Consider the following 20,260-nt stretch of genomic DNA (forward strand, 5'->3'; position numbering starts at 1 on the left):
AACATAATCATTCAATTCGCGCTTTCCTATCAAATATGTTTTATTACTAATGGATAAAATAACGACGGTCTTTGTAAGCTTAGTACTGTCAATAATGCCGCGGGCAATGTTCTCACGTGGACTACATGTCCCAGTGGGCAGTTCGCCACGATGGGCTTCTGGAATGGGTGGCCTGCGGCTGCGGCAAATGTTCACCCATGGACTACAAATCCCAGAGGGCTGTTCACGATCCTTTGCTGGGCGGGTGGGCCGAGGCTGCGGGGGTGAGAGGACTACAATTCCCAGCGGGCAGTGCGTCAACCGTTGGCGGTCCGGCGCAGCTCCTCGAGTATCTTTGGTCCGGCGGCTTGAAGCGGCGCGCGATCGGTGGTGAGCCCGGGAGTCGCGTTAGTCACAGAGGCGATGGAAGCCTGGTGAGTGGAAGCCTCATTCAGGCCGAGCGTGAGGGCAGGGAGCCAGAGGTATTGCATCCCGCGTTCTCTGGTACCTGCAATGGAAGTGCCAACCTTGAGCAAGTTGGCACCACATCAGCCTCAAAGTACAAGGGTCGTGGGCAAAGATCCTATAGCAAGCTCCACTATAGACAGTGCCACTCCGCTCCGGCCTGATTCATACAACATGCAAACAGGCCCTTCACCCAGCTTGCCCATGCCAACCATGGTGCCCATCCATTCTAGTCTCACCTGCCCAAGTTTGGCCCACATCCCTCGAAACCTTTTGTATTCATGTACCTTTTCAGATTCCCTCTTTTAAAGAGCTGCCTACCAAATCAGTCTGATGAAGTGCCCCCCACCAGAAACAACGCCTGTCCATTCCCTCCACAGACATACACTGCCTGATCCCCTGAGTTCTTCCAGTATTTGTGTTTTGCTCAATATTTCAGCATCTGCAGATCCTTGTGTTTGCACATCCAATACTCTACTACCTTGTGCCAAAGCACTCCAACCTCCCTTATAAACTAATGCACTGACTTGGTGCTTTAACATCTCAGTTTTAAAATACTTATTCTTGCTTTCAAATCCCTCAAAAGTTCTGGCCTCTCCCTATCACCATAGCATATTCCCATTTTTTAACTGTCCTGAGATTTCTGCAATACCTAGAACGATATAGCATAGGAAAGTACAGCACGGTAACAGGCCCACAATGTCCGTGCCAAACATGATACTGTCAAACTGATCCTCTTTGCCTGCATGTGATCCATATCCCTCTGTTTCCTGCATATCCATGTGCCTCTATTTCCTGCATATCAAAGCCTCTTAAATGCCAGGATCATATCTGGCTTCCACCACCACTGGTTCCAGGCACCCACCACTCTGTGAATAAGGCTTGCCCTGCACTTCTCTTATAAACTTTGTTCTTCTCAGCTTAATGGCAATCTTTCAATGACGACTTCTGCACCTCTAACTTCACAATTTCTTCGAAGGCAGTCCCTTGGGGTGCAGAAATATTGTTTCTGTTTCACTTTTGTGGGTTCTGAGGTGGTTTGAGGTCAATGTGTGGAAATTACAGACTCTTCCCACAGATGGGACTGGGACAGGTGGATCGGTAGTTTGTGAGACACATGGAACTGCAGATGCTGAAATCTTGAGCAAAAAACAAAGTGCTTTTTAGAACTGCACTTTACGGGTCAGGCAGCATCTGTACAGGGAATAGACAAGTAACATTTCGAGTTGGGATGCTTCTGGTAGTTTGTGAAGTGTTGCGCTCTTTCCATTGCTTACGCAGGGCCTCTACGTGTTCCTAAAAAAAGACACAAAGTGTCTCAAGAGTAAGTTAGCGAGTCAGAACATGAATAAGTGACGTTTCTGATCAAGACCCCTCTTCAGATTGTTGTATTTAAGATTTTTTTGTGTAAGTCAGCGAGTCAGAACATGAATAAGTGACGTTTCTGATCAAGACCCCTCTTCAGATTGTTGTATTTAAGGTTTTTTTGTGCTTTGTTAACTATCGATATCAATGCCTTCCATGTGTTTTGTGAGTTTGTTTCAATAGTTCTCTGTTCATTTAGCTTGGAGCCTGCAAGAGCGATCAAGGCAATTGACCGGAAGTCAGTGCACCAGATTTGTTCAGGGCAAGTCGTGCTAAGTCTCTGCACTGCTGTAAAAGAACTGGTGGAAAATAGCATAGACGCTGGAGCTACTAACATTGGTGAGCACAGCAATAATTAAATTATATCTCCAATATTTTTCAACAGTGTACATTGTATAGGTCTTTTCACAGAAATGGGTCAGTAACGTTAGGCCAAGTGGATTCCACCTGTATCATTCTTTGATAAACATAGAACAGAACAGCACAGGAACAGATTCTTTAGCCCACAATGTCAGTGCCGGACATGATGCCAAGTTAAGCTGATCTCATCTGCCTGTACATTGTTTGCTCTATTGCTCTGTGTATAGGTTACCTAATTTATACAAGATGCTGTATTTGCTTTTTATAAAATCAGTGCAATTCTGACCAGAAACTGTACAAATAGATGTCTGAATTTCTCTTTAGATCAGAGATAGAGCATGGAATCAGGCCCTTTGACCTATTGTGTCCACGGCAACCATCGATCAACCATTCACACTAGTTCTGTTATCCAACTTTTGCATCCACTCCTACACACTAAGGCAATTTACAGCAGCCGATTAACCCGCATATCTTTGGGATGAGTGAGGCAGCAGCTCTACCTGCTGCCCATTTTATTATTGCAGTTAAATGTTTAACTATAATTAGAGTAGGTGACATAAGAAATATTCAACGAGGGATTAAATGTATTCCTTTTTCTTACACTGGATCTTTTTCAGAGATTAGATTGAAAGAATTCGGAGCAGACTTGATTGAAGTATCGGATAATGGAGATGGAGTGGAGGAGAAAAACTTCAAAGGACTAAGTAGGTCCTTCTTTCTTTCATGGGATAGGTACACCAGCAAGCTCTTATTTATTGCGATTTCTTAACAGAGTTAGTGCTGAGCTGCCTTCTTGAATCATTACAATCTGTATGTTGAAGTAACTCCTTGGAGTACGAGAATGAGATTTCGAACCAAACATTGATGTTGTCCTATTCCAATAATTTTAAGTTGGCAGTGATCTCAATGGCTCAGTGATACATTAATGTCACATGCACCTAAGTGCCGTGATAATTCAATTATTGGATACTATTCAGTAAAATCTTACTGTACATGATCACAACCCAAGTACAAGAGTGTAAGAATAGTAGATTGTACTGAGGCAGTACACAAGAGTCGCCACGTTTCTGGCATCAACTTGTATACTTCAAGTTTCATCTCTTTTGTGCCTTTCATTTATTTACTAAAGAGGCGCTTAGGTGACCCTTACTCTGGGTCCAAGTCATTTACTTAGCCTTATAGTAAGTAAGTATGTTTATTGGCCAAGTATTCACATACAAGGTAACAACATGACATACAGTGACAGTTACGAATGACTCAGAAAACACTAAACATTAATAATAATAAAACATTAATGATAAAACACCATTGATCAAGCATGTGAACCAAGCTTTGACAGTCCGGAGTCGACTTCCAGAGGGAAGTGATTCAAAGAGTTTGTGACCAGGGTGAGAGGGGTCAGAGATGATCGTGGTCGCTTGCTTCCTGGCCCTTGCAGTGTACAGTTCATCAATGGTGGGAAGGTTGCAGCCAATAACCTTCTCTGCTGATCGGATAATTTGCTGCAGTCTCCAGGTGTCGTGCTTGGTGGCTGAGCCAAACCAGGCCATGATGGAGAAGGTGAGAACAGACTCTACGATGGCCGTGTAGAATTGGACCATCATTGCCTGTGGCAGATTGTGCTTCCTCAGCTGCCGTAGGAAGTACATCCTCTGTTGTGCCTTTATGACTGTGGAGTTGATGGTAGCCCACCACTTAAGGTCCTTGGAGATGATGGTTCCCAGGAACTTAAAAGACTCCACAGATGTGACTGTGGTGTTGTTGATGGTGAGTGGCTTAAGCTGAGGGGGAGCTCTCCTAAAGTCTACAATCAATTCCACTGTCTTAAGAGCATTGAGCTCCAGGTTGTTGCGATGGCACCAGGACACCAGCTGTGACACTTCCTGTCTGTAGGCAGATTCCTCTCCATCCTGGATCAGTCCAATCAGGGTTGTGTCGTCCGCAAACTTGAGAAGCTTGACAGAGGAGTCAGTGGAAGTCCAGTCCTTGATGTAGAGAGAGTAGAGGAGAGGAGAGAGTATGCAGCCTTGTGGTGCTCCTATGCTGAGTGTTTGCAGGTCCGAGATGTGCTTTCCCAGCCTCACATGCTGTTTCCAGTCTGTCAAGAAGCTGGTGATCTACCGACAGAGGGGTTCAGGCACAGTCAACTCAGAAAGTTTGGAGTGTAGTAGCTCTGGCACAATGGTGTTGAATGCAGAGCTAAAATCAACAAACAGGATCCTCGCATAGGTCCCCTGGTGGCCTAGGTGCTGTAGGATGAAGTGCAGGCCCAGGTTGACTGCATCATCCACAGACTTATTGGCCCAATATGCAAACTGCATAGGATCGTGATATTTTTCAGCTTGGCCAACACAAGCCTTTCGAGTGTCTTCATGACTACAGAGGTCAGTGCAACAGGCCTGTAGTCATTAAGACAAGTAATCCTTGCCTTTTTGGGTACAGGGACAATAGTGCAGACTTTGAAGCAGGCAGGGACAGTACATGTTTGCAGGGACTGGTTGAAAATATCTGTATAGACCGGTGCCAGCTGTTTGGCACAGAGCTTAAGAGTAGAGGGGGAAACATTGTCAGGTCCTGGAGATTTCCAGCTTTTTTGTCTTCTGAAAAGCCTCTGCCCTCCTCTATTTTTATTGTTGATATTGGATAAGTGATGTTGTGCAGCACAGAGGGTGTGGGTGATTGGGTGTGCAGTGGTGAATGGAGGGACGTGGATGTAGAAGGGCCCAGTCTTTGTAGACTGAGGTCAGGCTGTGAGTGGTGAAGTGTTGGTTGGGGTGGGATATGGTCCCGTATTTTCGTACTGGAGTCTTACCTTAAGTAGGTGTGGAGTGGTGAATGGGAAGGAATGCTCAGCCCTCTGCTGTACTCGCTCTATACTCATGACTGCGTAGCCGGTCATAGTGCGAACTCCATCATCAAGTTTGCTGACGACACCACTGTTGTGGGACGTATCACTGATGGGGATGAGTCAGAATATAGAAGAGAGATCGAGCGACTGTCCATATGGTGCCAGCACAAAAACCTGGCCCTCAACACCAGCAAAACCAAGGAACTGATTGTGGACTTTAGAAGGAGTAGGATGAGGACCCACAGTCCCGTTTATATCAACAGGTCTATGGTTGAAAGGTTCAAGAGCTTCAAATTTCTGGAAGTGCACATCTCTGAAGATCTTTCCTGGTCCGAGAACATTGATGCAATTATTAAGAAAGCACATCAGCGCCTCTACTTCCTGAGAAGGTTACGGAGAGTCAGTTTGTCAAGGAGGACTCTCTCTAACTTCTACAGGTGCACAGTAGAGAGCATGCTGACCGGTTGCATCGTGGCTTGGTTCGGCAACTTGAGCACCCTGGAGAGGAAAATACTACAAAAAGTAGTAAGCACTGCCCAGTCCATCATCGGCTCTGACCTCCCTTCCATCGAGGGGATCTATCGCAGTCGCTGCCTCAAAAATGCTGGCAATATCATCAAGGATCCACACCATCCTGGCCACACACTCATCTCCCTGCTACCTTCAGGTAGAAGGTACAGGAGCCTGAAGACTGCAACGACCAGGTTCAGGAATAGCCACTTCCCCACAGCCATCAGGCTATTAAACTTGGCTCGGACAAAACTTTATCACTTGCTCCTTTACCAGTTTATTTATTCATGTGTGTATTTACGTATGTAATGGTATATGGACACAGTGATCTGTTTTGTAGTCAATGCCTACTATGTTCTGTTGTGCTGAAGCAAAGCAAGAATTTCTTTGTCCTATCAGGGACACATGACAATAAACTCTCTTGACTTGGGTGCAGGGTCCATTCTTTGTAGACTGTGGTTTGGCTGTGTTGGTTGGGGGGGCATGGGGTACCAGGGTTACGTTTCTGATTTTCAAACCTGCAGTAAAACTCATTCAGGTTGTTGGTCAGCTGACGATTGTCCAAAGAGCGAGGGGCTTTCCTCTTGTAGCTGCTAATTTCTTGCAAGCCCTTCCAAACTGAAGAAGAGTCACTAGCTGAGAACTTGCTCCTCAACTTCTCAGAGTACCTTTCCTAGGCAGCTCTGATTCCTCTTCTCAGCTTGTACTTGGTCTGCATCCACGCTCCTGTAGGCCTCCTCTTTAGACTGTCGGAGCTCTGCAGTGAACCAGGGCTTGTTGTTGTTGAACCATGTCCGGTCTTAGTTGGAATGCAACTGTCCTCGCAAAAGCTGGCATATGACGATACAGTGGTGATGCTCTGTATGATGATATGGGCCTAACACTTTATAAAGAAGATGGCTCAAATGTCACCTGTGGTTTGTTGAGACTCGTTTAAAATATAGATTGGAAGTCCATAGAATAATGCCTCCAAGGTTTCAACTTTAACAGTGACTAAGAATTTGTTATTGAAATACAAATAAAGTAACCCTGCTAAATTTACATGATAAATGAATTTTTTAATATATATATATATTGCAAATGTATATTTCTTCATTTTTTAAAGCATTGAAGCACTACACATCCAAGTTACAAGATTTCTCTGACCTTTTGCATGTGGAGACATTTGGATTTAGAGGAGAAGCCTTAAGCTCCTTATGTGCTCTGAGGTACAGTGATATCTCTATAATACTAAAACTCTTCGTCTTGTTTGTGGCTGTGCGTGTGTGAGTCAATATCTGGTTAATTCCTATTTTCTTTATGAACAAAGTCAATATTTTTGAGCTGAATATTTTGTAAGACAAGAACCGTTTATATATGAAAGGCTGTGTGGTTAGTTCGAAGAATGAGTATTGTTCACGTACTGAAGACCAGCAAGAAAACTAAGAGTTGGCCAGTCTGGAGAGCGTGAAGCTTTTGATAAAGGTAGACACGAAATGCTAGAGTAACTCAATGGGTGAGGCAGCATCTCTGGAGAGAAGGAATGGGCGACGTTTCGTGTCATCGCCCATTCCTTTTCTCCAGAGATGCTGCCTCACCCGCTGAATTACTCGAGCATTTTTTGTCTCCCTTCGATTTAAACCAGCGTCTGCAGTTCTTTCTTACACAAGCTTTTGATAAATATTGGTTTAACTAATACTTTAGTTCAAAGGAAGGTTAGACTGTGCTGGGTATCTCTTAACATTGTCCTTTTGCTTTTGCTAGCAACCTGTCAATTGTGACTTGCCACAAGACTGCCAAAGTTGGAACCCGCCTGCTATATGACAACGATGGGCATATCAGCCAAAAGATGCCACAGCCTCGACAGCAAGGGATGACTGTAAATGTTCAGCAGCTGTTTAATACACTTCCGGTCAGACACAAAGAGTTTTTGCGACATATTAAGAAGGTGGGTTATATTTTATTTAGTGGGTTATTTCAAGTAAACCAATACAAATATAGGGGGATGGCACAGTGGCGCGGCTGGTAGACCTGCTGCATCGCACGCCAGAGTCCTGGGTCCAATCCTGACCTCAGGTGCTATCTGTGTGAAGTTTGCACGTTCTCCCTGTGAGCGCGTGGGTTTACTCCGGGTGCTCAGGTTTGTTCCCACATCCCAAAGACGTGCGGGTTTGTGGGCTGATTGGCCTCTGTAATTTGCCTCTCTGCGCAAATAGGATAACATTTTCGAATGTTAATGAATGATCAGTGGTTGACTGGACTCAGTGGACTGAAGGGCCTGCTTCCATGCTGTAACTTTAAATTAAAGAGTTAAGGCAAAACATTTACAAATTTTAATAATCTAATCCCTCCCCGGATGTAATATGGGTTCCGAACTCCTGGGAAGCTGAGGTGGTCCAACAAATGTAGCACTCTATGATTCCCACACATGACTGGTAAAGTGGTTGGAATTTATAGACCAGAATAAAAACCTAGACTGCTGGAAACAGAGTCTGAAAATTGGAAAGCAAAATATCCATTGTAATTTAGTTTAGTTTAGAGATACAGTGTGGAAACAGGTCCTTCAACCCACTGAGTCCACACTGACCCAACATTCACCCATACATTAGTATTATCCTACACACTATGGACAATTTGCAGAAGCTAATTAACCTACAAACCAGCATGTCTTTGATATGTGGGTAGAAACTGGAGAACACGGAAAGAACCCACACGGTCACAGGGAAAACGTACAAACTCCGTACAGACAGCACCCATAGTCACGATTGAATCCGAGTCTCTGACACTGAGGCAGCAAATCTACCGCTGCGCCTCCGTGCTGCCCCAAGTTTAGATTTGGGAAATGTGTTATCCAATAATTCTAATCGTTCATTATGCATTGTATTAACAAAAAATTGTTCAAATCGCAATTTGAAACTCTGTGTGAAACTCTTTGGAAATTCTGTTTCAATCCTAAACTTTCAATCCTAACTCTTTTGTTATTAAATTTAAAACAGGAGTACAGCAAAATGGTGCAGGTGCTCCAGGCTTATTGCATCATCTCCACAGGGATACGGATCTCCTGCACAAATCAGGTTGGACAAGGAAAGAAAAACCCTGTCATTTCCACAAGTGGCTGCTCCTCATTAAAGGAGAACATAAGTGCTGTATTTGGAGCAAAACAGGTGAAAAGGTTCATCATGTATCTTATCTGGCACAGAAATCTTTTAACTACATATGCAATCTCTGCTTGGTCAGTCTACTTAACATGTGCCAAGAAATTACCAAAGTGCTTCCTACATGAAGTGGATTTGGAGTATTACTTCCAGCTAATTTGTCAGCAGTTAAGGGCACTTTAGGCTATTTTTTAGGCGACTACAGGCAACTAGGCTGTTGCTACATGGTCGCCGGGGTGTCGCCTGTATGGTCGTGAGTAGTCTCCTCAGTCGACCAAAGAGTCGTTGCGTCTTTCTGGTCGCCGCTGGATTTTCAACATGTTGAAAATTTTCGGAGACATTCGACGACATTGGGCTTGACTTCTCCTGACATGGGTACTGTCGTAGTTGTCGCCAGTGCTGACTTCGTTTTTTTTGTTGTTGTTAAAGTAATGATTCTATTTCAAATTTTATGTCGAAGTGGGGTCCAGTCGGCGGTTTTTCCGGCAACCTACTATGACAGTCGCCTAAAATTAGCCTAAGTGGGACAGGCCCTTTGGATTCTCTTGGAAAGAGAATTATAAAATCAATACAATATAGACTAATGCATTGTGTTTGTGCAAGGTATTTGTCAAACAATCCAATCAATCCCATTAGAAGATAGAACATCCAGTGCAAGAACACGCCCTTCAGCCCACAATGTCTGTGTCGAACATGATGTCAAGGCCTGCACAAGCAAGATAACTTCATTCTGTGCACATAATTTTATGCAGTATAACTTTTTTTTTTTAATTTACAGGTAAAGAGTCTTGTCCCTTTTGTTCAACTACCTCCCAGTGAAGCAATTTGTGAAGATTATGGAATTAACCCTGCTAACATTCCCGAAAAACTTTACACGTAAGTAATAAACAATGGTTATCACTAAATTCAGATCCAAGGTACAGTGAAAAACTTTGTTTTGCATGCTATCCAATCAGATCAGATAATACTATACGTACATACAATCGTCAAACTCAAGTACAAAAGGAAGAGCAAAGGGGAAGATACAGAGTGCAGGATATGCAGCATTGTAGTGCACCAGTTCTGTAGTCAAAATACAATGTCCACAATGGGGTAGTGGTGAATTGGATAGTACTCTAGCTTATGGAAGCACCGTTCAGAAGCTTGATAACAGAGGGAAAGAAGTTGTTCCTGGGTCCAGTGTGCACATCTTCAAACTTCTGCCTGATGGAAGCGAGGAATGACCGGGGTGGAACGTGTCCTTGATAATGTTGGATTAATGAGGATGGTTGGAGCAAACACAAATGGAATGTAAAAGCTGCAAAGTGTAAGGAATGCAAGCAAGCCAGGTCAGGCTAATAGAGGTAGAAAATCTGCAAATTTGGTTCAGATGGATGATTTACCACAGAACTGGCCCAGCCTGTTCAATCTTTCCTCATATTTAACCCCTTCAACCTCAAAATCAACCTACTGAGCCTTCTCTGAACACCAGCACAAGTATATTTTTGCTTAAATATGGTGAACAAACAACATTGTTTTATGTGCTGTAACATTATCTTTCTTTTCTGTGCTACACTGAAGGATCACAGGTTTTGTGTCTCGTAGCGATCATGGAGTTGGTCGCAGTTCGACTGATCGACAGTTTTTCTTCATCAATCAACGACCGTGTGATCCAATAAAGGTAAGCAGCAGTCACGGTGATAATGTATTAAATGCCAAACATGGATAGTTGACGTTTGGATTCAGGACCCTTCGGTCTGATTGTGGTGGTGGGGAGGGATAACAAAGCTGGAAAAGAGGTGGGGGCAGGACAAGGACACGCAAAGCTGACACTCGGTGGGTAGACAGCATCTCTGGAGAACATGGATTGGTGATGTTTCAGGTCGGAACCCTTCAGACTGAAGAAGGTGAAGAGATGCTACCCGATCCATTGAGTTACTCCAGCATTTTGTATGTATCTTTAATATAAAGCAGCATCTGCAGTTAATTTTTATCACATATTTGCAAGTGATAGGTGGTTATAGGTGAGGGGAATTTTGATAGCGGGATGGTTGGACTAAGGCAAGACGTGAAAAACAAACAGTGAGAGATAAGGATTGAAGTGTGAATTGTGTAAACATAGAAAATAGGTGCAGGAGTAGGCCATTCGGCCCTTCAAGCCTGCACCACCATTCAATATGATCATGGCTGATCATCCAACTCAGTATCCTGTATCTGCCTTATCCTGTATCCTCTCCATACCCCCTGATTCCTTTAGCCACAAGGGCCACATCTAACTCCCTCTTAAATATAGCCAATGAACTGGCCTCAACTACCTTCTGTGGCAGAGAGTTCCAGAGATTCACCACTCTCTGTGTGAAAAATGTTTTTCTCATCTCGGTCCTAAAGGATTTCCCCTTTATCCTTAAACTGTGACCCCTTGTCCTGGACTTCCCCAACATCAGGAACAATCTTCCTGCATCTAGCCTGTCCAACCCCTTAAGAATTTTGTAAGTTTCTATAAGATCCCCCCTCAATCTTCTAAATTTTAGCGAGTACAAGCCGAGTCTATCCAGTCTTTCTTCATATGAAAGTCCTGACATCCCAGGAATCAGTCTGGTGAACCTTCTCTGTACTCCCTCTATGGTAAGAATGTCTTTCCTCAGGTTTGGAGACCAAAACTGTACACAATACTCGGAGATAAATGAGAGAGAAGAGGCAAGAGTGGAGGGAAACTAAGTGGGGGAAGGGGATTGTTAGTATTACTCAATGAGCCGGGATAGACTTACTGGGCCCAATTGTAGAACTACAATTGGGTTTTTTTTCACAAGTCTTCTCCTGTTCTTCCTCATTACTTTCACATCCTGTAAACCTTTATTTCTTTTGCCCTTGGGTATTTTTAGCTTCCCATTAAATGAATGTAAATGCAAGATATGTAGCAATAGGTTGCACATTTTCACCACTCTCCTGAATAAGGGCTGTTTTCTTGAACCTATATCATTTTTTGGTGACAGTATCATATCAATGATGTCTGGTCTTCCTGCCCTCGAATGGAAGCTGACTCTGAGCTTGCTCAGTCGTTTACACCACCCCCAAAGTTAAAATAACAAATAGTTTAATTGTTATATAGGGAGAGAATATATCATGGTTAAACACAAAGTGCTGGAGTAACTCATGGGGTCAGGCAGCATCTCTGGAGAAAAATGATAGGTGACGTTTCAGGTCTGGACTCTTCATCAGATTGAACTGAATTATATTAAGGCAGATGAGATTAGTTTATCTTGGCATTGTGTTTGGCAGAAGTGTTGTGGGCCAAAGGTCCTGTTCCCCAACTGTACATTTCTCTGTTATAAATAAAACACATTTTTGTTTTCTTTTAGATTTCAAAGCTTGTAAATGAAGTATATCACATGTACAATAGACATCAATACCCATTTGTTGCCCTGAATATCTGTGTTGATTCTGGTAAGTGGAGTTCAACACTATGGTTTTTGGTTTTTTTTGCAAATCATTCCTATTGAGAATTTTAGATGCAAGATAAATTAACTGATTTTCTTTCAATTGGGAGAAATAAATAATCTGTGGATTGAATGTTGCAATGGATTTCTGTTCTAATAATTTACCTGCTGAATTGGAATTCACTGCCACAGGTGGCTTTGGAGGCCAAGTCAGTGGGTATTTTTAAAACAAGAGATTGATAGATTTTTGATTAGTATGGTTGTCAAAGGTTAGCGGGGAGAAGGCAGAAGGATGGGGCTGAATGGGGGAAAAAGAGATTAGCCATGATCGAATGGCGGAGTAGACTTGAAGGGCTGAATGGCCTAATTCTGCTCCTGTGCCTTTATCGTATGGATGTAATCAAGCTAGAGTATGTATCCTCCAGGATAAATATCCACACATAAGATGACTATATTCACTAAGATCTGTTTTGCTATTTCTAGAGTGTGTTGATGTCAATGTCACACCAGACAAAAGGCAAATTCTTCTTCAGGAAGAAAAGCTCCTTCTTGCAATCCTGAAAACATCGCTTGTTCAGATGTACAATTCTGATGTCAACAAGCTCAATGTTAATCAGAAGTTTCATCAGATGACAGGTAAAAATTAATGTGGCTGTGTGTTTGCTGTGGAGTTGTCAATTTTTTGATTATTGTTTTCTAATTGTTACTTCAATCAAAGACTAAAAATGGGATGAGGCAAACAAAATCACTGCTGGATTTAAGAGTAGTTTACACAGTGGCTCAGTTTGTAATCCTGAGCTATTGCAATATGGTTACTGTTGTCATGTAGTCAAACACAACAGTCAGATTTCACACAGACAATGTGCTTTAATTAAATACAACAGAACAGAAAAGTGTGGCATAGTGATAGAGCTGCTGCCTCACTGCGCCAGAGACCCTGGTTCGATCCTGACTTTGGGTGCTGTCTGTGTGGCGTTTGCACGTTCTCCCTGTGACCGCATTAGGTTTCATCCAGGTGCTCCAGTTTCCTAAAGTTGTGCAGGTGGGTAGGTTAATTGGCCTCTGTAAATTGCCCCTTGTTTGTAGGAAAGTAGGAAAATCAGAGGGAGTTGATAATATGGAGAGAATAAAGTTGGATTAGATTAGTGTAGAGTGTGCAAATGGGTGGTTAAAGGTTGGCTGGTTGATGGGCCAAACAGCCTATTTCTATGCTGTATCTCTCTTTAAACCCCCCCCACCCCCCATTTTATGAAGGGTACTGAGGTATTTATTGCGTTTATGTTGGACCTAATTACAGATAAATTATTTCCAGCACAGAATTCTTGTACCACTTGATCAGCACTTCCAAAAGGAAATTATCTAGTCCGCTTCGAGGGGATGCAGCTTTTCATTGTACCTCCATGATCATGATTAATAAACCCATCCTTTGTATTTCAGATAGTTTATTTTGTGCTTCTGTCTTCAGTTTTAGACGCCTCTGAGAAAGCTCCCCAGGCAGTAGGTTCGGAGCCCTTTATTCACGACGAACAGGAAGCTGCTCCTGTGCATTCAGAGAGGAATATAAGTATTGCCAGATTACGTGAGTCGTTCTCCCTACAGCAGTCCTTGTCCTGCAGATCAAAGTGCAGCGACAAGCAGGGTCTGCCACTGCAAAGGAAGCTGCATGCGTTTTTGACCAGTTGTAAGCGGAGCAGCGCTCAATGTGGCTCCCATGACGAGTTGCCACCCAGAACCCCCGACCATTTGGAGAGAGACTGCAAAAGTTCTGAGAGTGAAACAGATTCTGGAAAAGGCAGCACACCATACTCGTTGATTGGAAGTAGCACATCAGAAGATAACACTCCAGCCAAATCTAGCGTCTCCTCTGACAGTGCAGCTAGCTCGCCCATTGCACTGCTGAATTTTGCAGAAGCTCAGAAAAGAGATGATGAGCTGAAAACTGTAGCAACAATCTGTGATGTGCTTATGTCAGAGTGCACAGAGAGAGCTAGTTCAACCGGAAGTTGCAGCCAACCGCTGGAGTTTTCCCATTTATATGATAACTCTTTCCAGGGTCCAAAACGCTCCAAGGTTGAAGGGCTGTGTTTAGGTGTTGGTTTGTCTTTGGGTCTCGGACCTTCTGAGAAATTGGATGTTGATAGACCAGTAGAAATTAGTAAAAAGACTGTGGAGTTCCCATTTTCCATGAGCTGCCTTGCTGAAAAGATGAAGCTGATCGGTATGCAGCAAACGCAGCAGGAAGAGGCTCAGAGACGTAGGCGATTCCGTGCCCAGATTAATCCTGGAGACAATCAAGCAGCAGAAGAGGAACTCCGAAAAGAGATCAGGTAATGAAATTGACAGTATCTGCATGAATAACAAGCTTTCATCAGTAAGGGCATTGAGCATAGACGTTAGGGTGTCCTATACTGGATGCTTAAAAGACATGCTTAAATGGTGAAGAAGGGTCTCGACCCGAAATGTCAATTATCCATGTTCTCCAGAGATGCTGCTTGACCCGCTGAGTTACTCCAGCACTTTGTGTGCCTTTGTGTATTAACCAAGGTCAGCAATTCTTTGTTTCTACAATGGGTCGCAGTTGGACAAGATGTTGGTGAGGTGCAGAAACAAGGAACTACTAATGCTGTTTAACAAAAGAAGGCACAAGGTGCTTGAGTGATTCAAAGCGTCAGGCAGCATTTCTGGAGAACATGGATAGATGACATTTCAGATGGAGCATTCTTCAGTCTTAAGAAGGGTAACGACTCGAAACGTTACCAATCCACGTTCTCCAGAGATGCTGCCTGACCCACTGAGATACTCCAGCAATTTGTGTCTTGGATGCTCTCTGGAGCTGCTGCCCAGTGACTTGTAAGGACCCAATAGGCCAAACAGCCTCCAATATTGCCATAAGTGTAAGATAAAAGATATTATATATAACATTAAAGACAGAAACAGTTGTGGAAAATTGCCATCCAGTGATTTGCGGCTGAAGTGTATTCAATGGTTTGTTTATTCTTGCCTGCAGCAAAGACATGTTTGCAACCATGGAGGTTCTTGGCCAGTTTAACCTGGGATTTATTATTGCCAAGCATGGATCGGACTTGTTCATTGTCGACCAGCATGCCACTGATGAGAAGTACAACTTTGAGATGCTGCAACAGCTCACCGTTCTCCAAGGTCAAAAGCTGATAGCGTAAGACGTTCCCTTCTTGTATGTTTTACTTATAGCAAAATGTTTTGCACTCAACAGTAGGCATTTTGGGAGTTCTCTGCAAGGCAGAGGACAATCGATTTCACAGTCGAGGTCACTGTTTTTATTAACGGTGTATAAGTGAGCGAGGACAAAAGGCTCCCTCTTTATCTTGGTACATGTGACAATAATAAGCCAATAAGAATAAAGATCAGCAATGATCTAATTGAATATTGGATCAAAAATGAGAACTGGTCTCCTTCACTTCCTGTGTTTATAGCCTTTCACAAATTCATAAGTTATAAGAGCTACCTCACAGCGCCAGAGACCCGGGTTCGATCCTGACTACGGGTTCTGTCTGTACAGCATTTATACATTCTTCCTGTGACCGCGTGGGTTTCCTCCAGGCGCTCCAGTTGCCTCCAACTTTCCAAAGACGTGCGGGTTTGTAGGTTAATTGGCTTCTGTAAATTGTCCCTAGCGTGTAGGATAGAGCTGGTGTACGGGTGATCGCTGTTCAACATGCAGTCAAGTGTTAGGTACTAGTGATGGGCACTAAAGGGTAAATAATTGTTACCTGTAGGGAAGAGCAGAAGAATTGCACAGTTCTGGAGTAACTCAGCAGGTCAGGCAGCATCTCTGGAGAATATAGATAGGTGACATTTGGTTCGAGACCCTAGAAGACTGAAGAAGGGTCCCGACCAAAATTGAATTTGAGTGGATTGTTCCAAGAGCTGCAATAGACTCAATGGGCCGAATGGCTCCTGTGCCATTACAATTTTGTTTTACTGACAGAATCGTTTTCTGTTTCTGTTCAATGATTTCAGACCGCAAAATCTTTATTTAACAGCAGTGAATGAAACTATACTGATGGAAAACATGGACATCTTCAAAAAGAATGGATTTGAATTTATTATAAACGAGGAAGGTTGGTTTTACCCTTTGTACTTACAGCACATGGCAGGGGTTTTATTAAAAAGTTTTTTTAGATCTATTAAATATCTGTATTTTTGCAAACATTGGAACAAGTCCTCCCTGGGTTACGAACACCCAACTTATGAACGTATGTATAGGCGGGTGAGATGGATGGGGATGGATTTACCAGCTGCTGCAAGGTTGCAAACATCTTCTGCCGGGCGAGATCAGGGCATTACTGTCTGCCGTCTCTCCTCCTCCCTTCCCTGCTCCCCCAACTACACCCCCCCCCCCCCCCCCCCCCCCTGCCCCCCCTTAAGAGCTGCACCAGTCAGGGGCTAGATTGAACAAAGTGCTGACAAACCTTGCCTCCTCCTGCTCACTCTCCTGTGGCACAGTGGAGTAATTGCTGCTCACAGCACCAGAGACCTGGGTTTGGTGCTGACCACGTTCGGCGTTTGCACATTCTCCCTGTGACTGCATAGGTTTCCTCCGGGTGCTCCAATTTCCTCCCACATTCCAAAGATGTGCAGGTTCGTGAGTTAATTGGCTTCTGTGAATTGTCCCTATTCCGGAGGATATAACTAGTGTACAAATGATTTTTACTTTAGACTGTAGAGATACAGCGTAGAAACAGGCCCTTCGGCCTACCGAGTCTGCACTGACCAGCAATCGCTTCCTACACTAGTACTATCCTACATGCTAGGGATAATTCACAGTTTTTACCAAAGCCAATTAACCTACAAACTTGTACATCTTTGGAGTTTGGGATGAAAATGGAGCACCCGAAGAAAACCCACGCAGTCACAGGTAGAACATACAAACTCCGTACAAACAGCACCTGTAGTCTGGATCGAACCCGGGTCTTTGGCACTGTGAAGCAGCAACTCCACTGATTCGCCACGGTGCCGCCCTGATCGTCGTCGGCGTGGACTCGGTGATCCGAAGGGCCTGTTTCCATGCTATATCTCTAAACTCAAGTAACACTAAAATAAATCTGCTCCTGCGATCTCCTCCCACACACATACACACACTGTTTTTTGTTCATTTTTGACTTGAGACCAATTTGGGACACTTTCGTAACTTACTGTAGGCAAACTGCTGATAGTTGTGGATTCCTGGGTTGCATCTGCATTTTTGAAGCGCAACCTGTTAATACGTGGACACCTGTTTCATTGCAACACTTGCTCACAGATTTTTATCTTTGATGATTTCCTCTACAGCACCTCCCACAGAGAGAGTGAGACTGGTTTCTTTGCCAATGAGCAAGAACTGGACGTTTGGTGCACAAGATATCGAGGAGCTGATTTTCATGTTGAGCGATAGCCCAGGTGTCATGTGTCGGCCCTCCAGAGTGAGACAAATGTTTGCTTCCAGAGCCTGCAGGAAATCAGTAAGTGATCCCCAATATGTTTCCATTAATTAGTACAATTAGGCATAGATAGAGTGGACAGTGGCATAGATAGGGTAGACAGTCAGAACCAGAATGGGAAAAATCAAATACCAGTGGGCATAACTGTAAGGTGAGAGGGAAAGTTTAAATGAGACTAAACTAAGTGGTCTCTTCCCCCAACGCACCCGTTCCCTACCCGTAGCCCCCACGGTAGGTATGGTTCTCCAACTCAAGCCGTTGCCGAATGTAAGAATCAAGCACTCCTGCCTTTCTCAACTGTGATCTTAAAAAAAAAATCCAATTGCACTTGCCCTGCACGTTGCAATAGCAAATCGCCCTTCCCCTGCTAGTCTAGCCATTGTGAGGTCAAAATATTCCTTTTTGACGTAGGAAGAAGGGTCTCGACCTGAAATGTCACCCATTCCTTCTCTCCAGAGATGCTGCCTCTTCTCCATTGTTGGCTGACTAATGAATAGACATCTCTGAAGGACACAAAGTGCTGGAGAACATCGATAGGTGACGTTTCGGGTTGGGACCCCTCTTCGGACTGATTATAAGGGGGAAAGAAAGCTCTGAGAGAACAGAGGCAGTACAAAGTCTGGCAGATGATAGGTACAGGACAAGGCAGGTGTTTATATCTCTTAAGCTGGGGATGTAGATCCGATCTCCCAACCTACTCATTGCAGCACTCTGTTCTCTCTCTCTGTAGCTCTATCATCGATAATGTTTTATTATTAATGTTTTATGTGTCATTCCTAATTCCTAACTGTCACTATATGTCATGTTGTCACTTGCGGGCGGAGCACCACGGTAAATTCCTTGTATAATAATAATTATACATTTTATTTATGGACACCTTTCAGGACTCTCAAGGACACCTTACAGATTAAAACAAGCAAATTACAAACATATAAGCAAATGAAACAAACAAAGTAGTAGGGACATCAACAATACACAATTCAAAGAGAGAGCAGCGGCAGCTAATCGCGCCAGCGTTCACTCTCACTTCCGGCAGCCATCTTGGAAACAGAACAATCAAAACACATTTTAACATGAACATCCACCAGTGACTCCTACACACTCCTCACTGTGGTGGAAAGCGAAATAAAGTTCAAGTCCTTCCCCTAGCTCATCCTCGGTCGGTGGGCTCGAGCCCCCGTTTATGGGACCATCTTGACTCGCGTAGCCAGCGGCATTCGGGCCCTCCGCATCGAGACAATCAGCTCCCGCATCGGAGGGGATGTCAGCTCCCCCGTGCTGGGCGATCGAACCTCGCGTCGGGGTTGGTCGAGCCTTCTGCGACGTTGGAGCTGACGACTAGCCTCTCCCGAGACTGCGAGCCCTTGATGATAAAGTCCGCGGTGATCGCGATCCCAGGCATTAATTCATTAATTCATTCAGCTTGTGGGTGACATTCACATTCAGGTTGTTAATGTGAAAACATCAAAGGTCCCAACCCACAATTAATCATTGATTCCTCACAAGAGTCAGACTATTCCAAGACACAATCTTGAACCCAAGGATGGTATCAATGTATTTACATTATGCAACTCTCTATCAACAGGTGATGATTGGGACTGCGCTTACTGTCAATGAGATGAAGAAGTTGGTTACGCACATGGGTGAGATAGAACATCCCTGGAACTGTCCGCATGGACGCCCAACCATGAGACATCTAATTAACCTGGACATGATATCTGGGGAATGATTGATTGTACTTAGACCATGTCTATCAAACATTGAGTTATAGAATAGCTACATTGGTGCTTGCTGTTCAATCTGCATTTCTATAAAGGAGAATGCTAAAGGAATCAGCATCAAACAGGGTCTCAACGACATTATATGTTGAGAGAGGTATCACTGATACACTACTATGGTAGGAACCTGGCTAAGTTGGAAACTGCTGCCCTCACTACTGTTGTTGGCTGAGTAGTACAGACATTAGTGTGGAGATCAGGCCTACATTCTGGCCAGCGGGGTGGGTCTGGGTGTTGTGGGACTGAGCCCCACCATTGAGCACGAGGCATCTGTACTCTTCATCCCGGCTTGCTCATCACTAGTCCTCACAGGCAGCCTCCTAACATCAAGCCATGAAGGGATTCCTTGCTGTGGTGTGTTAGCAAAGGCATAGGGATTGGTATAAGAGTCGGGAGGGTAGGTGTTTGTGGCAGCTTCCCACTGCAGTAAAGAGGATGGGTATCAGCATCAGCTTTCCAGCCTAGCAGCTCACGACTTGAGCAGGTGTCTTTTTAAATGCAACAGGATGCTATCTGTGAGTGTTCAGACTGGAAGACCAAAACGCTATAATGCTCAGCAGAATAGCGTTAAGTGGGGTACCAGAACATATTATTCTCAAAGTTGGAGCATCAAACTCAATTGTATTGTACAGTAGCAAATTACCCTCTTTTTGGAATAACATTGTAAAAGGTTTATCAATATTTTAGTAATGGAAATGCCAAATACCTGTTTCATTTCTATTAAAATTTTAATTTAAAACAAAATCTTTGTACTTCCATTTACAAAACAAGTAAGCTGGTGAATTCTCAACAGGGAGTTTGATGATGGCATGTCGTAAAGCCCAATGCTATTTGGTTCCTTAAAAAACGCGTTGCTGGAACAAAAGCGAATGCTCAAATGTTTTTTCAGGCATGATGGAACAGATTGAATCACTTAAAGAAGGTTCCTGACCAGAAAAGTCACCTG

General features: G+C 43.8%; 1 protein-coding gene across 2 annotated transcripts; it reads left to right on the plus strand.

Annotated features, from left to right (window-relative positions):
* Positions 1-256: 256 nt before the first annotated feature.
* pms2 (PMS1 homolog 2, mismatch repair system component) lies at positions 257-20,059 on the plus strand. 2 transcript variants are annotated; one of them, XM_055651590.1, is made up of 15 exons: positions 257-413; positions 2,009-2,148; positions 2,787-2,873; positions 6,633-6,735; positions 7,271-7,454; positions 8,503-8,670; positions 9,440-9,537; positions 10,222-10,321; positions 12,000-12,084; positions 12,561-12,713; positions 13,543-14,404; positions 15,085-15,252; positions 16,077-16,177; positions 17,388-17,557; positions 19,122-20,059. In XM_055651590.1, exons 1-15 carry the CDS (start codon positions 403-405, stop codon positions 19,263-19,265), a joined length of 2,574 nt encoding a protein of 857 aa, XP_055507565.1. In that variant the 5' UTR covers positions 257-402; the 3' UTR covers positions 19,266-20,059. The 2 variants fall into 2 exon arrangements, with proteins under 2 accessions (XP_055507565.1, XP_055507566.1); XM_055651591.1 differs by lacking the exons at positions 257-413; positions 2,009-2,148 and having other exon boundaries at positions 2,788-2,901; positions 19,122-20,058.
* Positions 20,060-20,260: the final 201 nt, after the last annotated feature.

This window comes from Leucoraja erinacea, chromosome 20 (assembly GCF_028641065.1).
Source record: "Leucoraja erinacea ecotype New England chromosome 20, Leri_hhj_1, whole genome shotgun sequence".
Taxonomy (NCBI): domain Eukaryota; kingdom Metazoa; phylum Chordata; class Chondrichthyes; order Rajiformes; family Rajidae; genus Leucoraja; species Leucoraja erinaceus.

What these genes read in the sequence shown, in the direction of transcription:
- pms2 (XM_055651590.1), top strand. An exon ending in GAACTCCGAAAAGAGATCAG is followed by an intron (nt 14,405 to 15,084) that starts GTAATGAAATTG and finishes TCTTGCCTGCAG; the next exon opens with CAAAGACATGTTTGCAACCA. An exon ending in CCAGAGCCTGCAGGAAATCA is followed by an intron (nt 17,558 to 19,121) that starts GTAAGTGATCCC and finishes CTCTATCAACAG; the next exon opens with GTGATGATTGGGACTGCGCT.